This window comes from Camellia sinensis, chromosome 8, assembly GCF_055761805.1.
Source record: "Camellia sinensis isolate YWXY chromosome 8, ASM5576180v1, whole genome shotgun sequence".
NCBI classification, from domain to species: Eukaryota; Viridiplantae; Streptophyta; class Magnoliopsida; order Ericales; family Theaceae; genus Camellia; species Camellia sinensis.
Window position 1 is genome coordinate 134,999,492 of NC_138968.1, and position 6,795 is coordinate 135,006,286.

At 34.8% G+C, this 6,795-nt stretch overlaps 1 protein-coding gene and 1 long non-coding RNA gene across 2 annotated transcripts; both read left to right on the forward strand.

Moving 5' to 3' along the window:
* Positions 1-469: 469 nt before the first annotated feature.
* LOC145798075 (protein FAR1-RELATED SEQUENCE 5-like) lies at positions 470-3,348 on the forward strand. Its single transcript, XM_082885541.1, has 5 exons — positions 470-2,608; positions 2,699-2,758; positions 2,850-2,909; positions 2,996-3,136; positions 3,244-3,348. Exons 1-5 carry the CDS (start codon positions 470-472, stop codon positions 3,346-3,348), a joined length of 2,505 nt encoding a protein of 834 aa, XP_082741667.1.
* A 402-nt stretch (positions 3,349-3,750) lies between these two features.
* Positions 3,751-6,319, forward strand: LOC114317687 (uncharacterized). The gene is made up of 3 exons (XR_014337171.1): positions 3,751-4,227; positions 5,260-5,380; positions 6,241-6,319. It is a non-coding gene; the product is annotated as an uncharacterized LOC114317687 (long non-coding RNA).
* Positions 6,320-6,795: the final 476 nt, after the last annotated feature.

Consider the following 6,795-nt stretch of genomic DNA (forward strand, 5'->3'; position numbering starts at 1 on the left):
AATCTTACTATAAAATGCGAATTTAATTTTTTAATCATAAATTGTTATAACTCAATAAATGATGACATAACATTTGTAACAAAAATACAAAACATATATCAAAAATTTATATAATAAGAGGGCATATGATTCACATCTTTAAGCGTGTCTGCCAAAAGATTCCCTATATTATATAATATACTAATTCTAATATAATTTTGCAATTGTATATTATAATCTACTCAGATACAATAAATTTCCAATGTTATTGTACAAATTACACATCTTTTTTTTCCCTCTCCCCTATCCTTTTAATTAATTTACATTATTAATTGATTTATTAGATTTCATTGAATTGTTTAATTACTCAGCATTTAAAATTAATTAATAACTTTTTAACTCAAATTCTTGTTTCGTTTAATATATATATATATATATATATATATATTTTTCCCCCATATTTGTTAGTGTTGAAATGGAGAATAGTATAATGGATGATGGTGGACTTGAGGGATGCATCGAAGAAATGGGAGAGTTGGCCAAGGATAAATCACCATATCTTGGTATGGAGTTTCCATCAGAAGAAGCTGCATATGAGTTTTATAATGAATACGGAAGAATTGTGGGGTTTAGTATTAGAAGAGATTATTGTACCAAAAGTCAGAAAGATGGTGTTATGACTAGTAGAAAGTTTGTTTGTTGTAAGGAGGGAGAGAGGGAAAAAGATAAACGGTACACGATGATAAAAAATCCTCGAAGTGAGACAAGAACAAATTGTAAAGCATTTATGCATATATCTTTTAAGCGGGACTTGTCGAAGTGGATTGTGTCGAAGTTTGATAGCAACCACAACCACCCTTTGCATCTTCCTCAATGTACTCATTTGATGCCATCTCAGAGAAAGGTATGTGATGCTCAGGGTATAAATATTGACATAGCTGATGAGAATGGAATATCTCTTAAGGCTTCACATGATCTTATTAGTGCTATAGCAGGAGGGAAGGAATTTGTAGGGTTCACGCGAGAGGATCAGAAAACCTACTTACGTGCAAAAAGACAGCGAAACTTGCAGTATGGTGAAGCGGGGAGTTTGTTAAGATATTTCCAGCAGCAAGTGGCAGAAAATCCATATTTTTACTATGCCATTCAGTTGGATGTAGATGAGATGATTACTAATATTTTTTGGGCTGATCATCAGATGATAACAGATTATGGGCTTTTCGGTGATGCGGTGTCATTTGACACAACTTTTCGAACAAATAAGGAGTACCGTCCACTTGCTTTATTTTGTGGCTTTAACCACTTTAGAATGACAGTGATTTTTGGTGTAGCATTATTATATGATGAAACTGCAGAGTCATTTGAATGGTTATTTGAAACATTTTTGGATGCAATGTCAGGAAAAAAACCTGTTAGTGTTTTCACAGATCAAGATCAAGCAATGGCTAAGGCAATTTCACAAATCATGCCTGAGGTTTTTCATGGGTTGTGCACTTTTCACCTAATGCAAAATGCTTTGAAACATTTAGGTTACTTGTTCAAGAGTGGTTCAAAATTTAGTAGCGATTTAAAAGCTTGCATTTATGACTACGAGAATGAGCATGAATTAATTGAAGTTTGGAATTCTTTGATTGATAAATACAACTTGCAAGAGAATGAGTGGATGAAAAGAACTTGGAGAAAAAGAGAGCAGTGGGCGCATGTGTATATGAAGTGGGTATTTACTGGAGGAATGCGAAGCACACAACTTAGTGAAAGTCTAAATGGAACATTAAGGGGATATTTGAAGGGTGATCATAACATTGTTCAATTCTTTACTCACTTCAATCGGATTATTGTAGATAAGCGGTATGAGGAAATTTCCGCAATATATGATTCTAGACAAAAGTTGCCAAGAATGAAATTGAAAAAGTGTCCCATTTTAATCCAAGTTGCGAGTTTGTACACCCCTCCTATCTTTGATTTATTTCATTGTGAGTTGGATACGTCCCTTTGTTGTCAAGTGAAGCAATTCCATGAGTTAGAAGGAGAAGTTAGGTGTGTGATTGGCTTGTATGGTAATGGTAAAGAGTATATTGTGGAGGGTAGGGTGGAAGTTATTGGGCTAAGAGGAGAAAAAAGCTGTCAAGAAATACATTGTACTTGTAAGAAATTTGAGAACTTTGGAATTTTATGTAGTCATGCAATCAAAGCACTTGATAGAATGAATGTTATGAAAATTCCCGAAAGGTATATATTAGGCCGATGGAGATTGGATGCAAAAGATTGTGAAGTTGAAGAGAAAAATGTTGTAATGGATGAGGATGATCCGAAGTTGTTAATATTAGCATGTTATAGAGATCTTTGTCCAAGAATGGTGAAACTAGCAACTCAAGCATCTATGCACAAACCTGCCTATCAATTGGTTGATGAAGGAATTAAGGAATTGTGTGTAAAAGTAAATAATATGATGAAGGGAGTTGGAAGTTTTGGTACCAATGAATTAGATGTGGACGACCCCAACATTGCACAAGTTAAGGGCATAAAGAAGAAAGATGTTGGACACAAAGGGAGGGGTAGATTAAAACCTTGGCATGAGATGATGAATAAGAAGACAAAAGTTATTTCACAACCTACCCACCTTAGTAAGGTATTACCTACGTACTTTTGAAATTTCAAATGACATGCATTTATTTTTATAAATTATGTAAAGTATTGATAACTTTTTGAATTTCTTTAGACTATTGGTCAATCAATCAACACTACAAATGTTCAAAATTCATCCTCAAGCCAACAACAGGTTAGCTATTGTTTTATGTTATTTATTTATTTATTATTATTTTTTTTTTATAAATTGTGTAATGTATTGATAAATTTAACAACTTATGTAGATTATTGGTCAATCAAGCAATATCACAAATGTTCAAAATTCATCTTTAAGTCAACCACAGGTTAGCTCTTGTTTTATGTTATTTTGTTTATTTTTTAGACTACATTGTATTAGTGTATTTACTTTTCATGGTGTTTTATGGAGTAGGATGGTGGGAGTTTCTATTGGCCACAATTGATAACTTATGGGCATAATCTTCTCACACATGATACTAATTCATACTCACCAAGGTATCTACAATCACAACCTTTGTCTTTCCAAGCATCACATAGTCCACAAAGTTCTCAAGTAAGTAATATATATATATATATATATATATGTTTGTAATGTAATTTAGTCCATAAAATTTATTCTAATGAATTTTCTTTCTTTTCTTTTCTTTTTTTTTTTTATAGGGAATATCACTTAATCCAGTGGGGCATAATCTAATGGAGACCGAATTTAGAAATGAGAGTTCTTTTGATTTTTCTATTTATTCCCAACCGCCTCCAAAAAATTGACATGGGGATCCACTTTGTAGTTTTTGTTTTGAGGATTCAAATTGAAGGTTTTTAGAATTTTGTTTGGATAATTTAGAACGGTTGAGACAGATTTTGGGATATTTGGTGGGAGATTTTGAAGTTTAAATGTCTCAGAACTTTGTTTTATTTTTTTTATATAGATGTTGGATGTGAATTGAATATATTTTGGCCTTAACACTACAGGAAAAAAGGGTTATAGTGGCGTTTTTTTAACGACGTTTTCTTAAACGTCACTGTTATTAACATTTAACGGCGTTTTATAAACACCGCATATTCTATTACACAAAACGGCACCGTTTTATAATAGGAAATGCCTCCAAATGCGGTAGCCGCACGCGCCTCGTTTTGTGAAACTTTATTTTGAATCGGGACCCTCTCTAAGCATATTACAGCATATTACACAAAACGAAGATTCAGATCTATCTCTCTCAACATTCAGATCGAAGCGTATTCTTACAAACCATCTTCAAAATGGTTAGTTCTATAAATTCAGATCGAAGATTGAAGCCACACATCTCTCAACATTTTGAAGATTGAAGCCACACATCTCTCTCTCTCAGTGATTTCGAAGACTCAGATCGAAGCGATTTCGAGATCCATCGAAGATTCAGATCGAAGCGATTTTGAGCTCCATCAAAGATTCAGATCAAAGCGATTTCGAATCTCCATCGAAGATTCAGATCGAAGCTACACCGAAGCGATTTTGAAGCTGAACCGGCGAGGTAGCGAGCTCCACCATCTCATTTACAGAGATTCAGTGATTTCCAGAAGCTCAGATCTGAACTCTGACCCCTCGATTACTCGTATTTCAAGCTCCGATGGCGGCGAATAGTCTACTTTGTTTCTGAACTTTAATCGGTACTCTCTCTCTCTCTCTTCTCGGTTTGTTCATGTCGACAAATTGTCCTTTCGTTTGACTGCATTTTTACATGCTATTAGTTTGGCTGTAGTTTCTCTCTAGCTCGAAACTGGTGTTTGATTTGGATGTCTCGTGGAGTTGAATATGTACATTTTGAGTTTTTGATCACATTAGTTCTATAAATTCCATCCCCATTGCATTCAATCATTGGGGAATTTATCTCTTCTTTCCATGCTTTATGATTTTCCACACATTCAGGTCGAGTCATATATAAGAGTACAATAGCACTGTCTTGGTTTGTCAGGCTTACCATTGTAGTGCTGCATCAGTAAGATTTAGATATAGATACTACTAAACAACCATCCCAATAAATTCAACAAATATTGTAGAGGCATTTAGAGAGGGGGGTAGCTAGGAAGCGACTGTTGGAGGTGGAGAAGTGGCAGGGAGAGGCTTATGGAAAGGAGGCTGCCAGAGGACGGACATGGTAGGGGTGGAGGTCTAAGAAAGAAGGGTAAGATTGGGATTATGGTGGGTGTTCTCGGAAAAAATGGTGGGGATCAATTTTGGTCATGGGGTTCCAAAGAAGTGGGGGTTTCAAATTAATATGATGGGGCCATTTAGTAGCCCTCTTGATAAATCGTTGAGAACAATTTGGTTTGTTGGCACATTGCTTTTTTTGTTTTTTTTTTAATTTTAGTTTTTTTTTTTTTTTTTTTTTTCATTTTTTCTGGTTTCACCCATCAATCCTGTAAATCCGTAAAACTTACTGAACTTTGTTGACGTATCACACAATAAATCTCAGCATTCATTCATTCAAGTATTTCTTAAATTGTACCGAGTCATGAACATGGCCCAATGGCCCATGGATTGTTGAATCTGTTTAATTTATCCCAGATTAAATAAAATTGCCAAACTGTTGCCAATACTTGAATTCTTTTACTTTGGTTAATATCATCATGTTGCATGATCATTTATTATTATTGTCCCAAATTTCTTTTTTTCATTTTAATGACAAAAGAGTATGGCAGGCATTGGATCATGTCATTGCGGAAGCCAGGCAACACGGAGTTCGGCTGCTACTTAGCTTAGTTAATAACTTGCAGGCATATGGTGGGAAGACTCAATATGTCAAGTGGGCATGGGAAGAAGGTATAGGTTTGAACTCTTTGAATGATTCATTCTTCTTTGATCCATCAATTCGGCATTATTTCAAGAATCATGTCAAGGTAATATTGTGTCTATCTCTTCAGTTTGTTTGGAATCCTTTTTCCCCCTCTTCTTCAATAAGAAGCTTTTGGATGTTGCTTTTGAGTTCTCATGATTTTATCTTGACCAACAGCTCCTAAAACTATTTTTATAGCACTTTAATGAGAATTTTGAGTCTCTTTTTAAAAATTGAAGGAAATAATAATTTGTTTTTCATGCATCAAAAAGTCGACAATTATGGGAGTGTTAAATGTCTTTTCTCATTTAGACACTCTAATTCATGGTCCAAATTCTCATAACAACAACAGACAAACCTGTGTGAGTGCAAAGAAGATCCTAGAGTAGCAGGTGGTTGCACATATTTGGGGTTTTACCTCAGGTCTCATCGAAGATTGGTGTCGGGGTTCCTCGTCATCAAAAAAGAAGTTCCAAGAGATTAAAGAAGATAAAAGGAAAATTTAGGGATGTTAATACTGCACCTGATTTTGAACTTTCCTAAATCAGATCACTCCATTCCTATCTGGCTTTCAGAATTTGGACAGCTTAGCTACTTGACTTGTCTCAGAAAATACTCACACTCAACACATTGACATAAACAGTTTTCTATGCCTACGTAGTTTTTGAGTGCTTAAGTAGGGAGTTTTTCTCCATTTTTTGAAGCCTAAGAAAAACATGTAGGCTAATTTAAATGCTTTCAAGACATTATGGAGTTGGGTTAAATGATATGTCTTTTGTAGGCTAATTTAAATGCTTTCAAGACATTATGTAGCAACATATCAGATAATAACTGAACATTCTTGCAGGCTTGCCGCAATTCAAGGTGTACTGCCTTCTCAAAAGGATCACTTGAAAGAATTGTGTTTGCGGAGACGGTAAAATCTAATTTATCCTACCAAAAACGTAACTTCTCATGTGGAAATAGGGCCTATTTGGTAATGTCTTTTGTTTTTCTGTTTTTTGTTTTAAAAAATTTTGAAAAATGGAAACAAAAACAAGTTGGTTAATCTTAAAGGTGGCATACCGCAACTTCCCATTTGGGCTTTTCTTGTCAGCCGGGTACAAGAAGATTCCTCCATAAAGCAGAGTACGGTGAACATCTGCTACCATACTGCATGAAGTTGAGCAATTTACTAAAAACTTTACGAGTCCCATAAAGTGAGGAAAGTTTACTAGTTTGATATGGTTCCCGGGGGGGGGGGAATGAGAAGAAAAAAAAAGAAAAAGAAATAGTGAAAGGAAAAGGAAAAAGAAGAAAAAGTTCCTCATGCGATAGAATTCATTTAAGACTATTATGTAGGTTGGGAAACTAAGTAACAAAGACAAGGAGACGTGACACAAGATTGACATGCTGACATGGC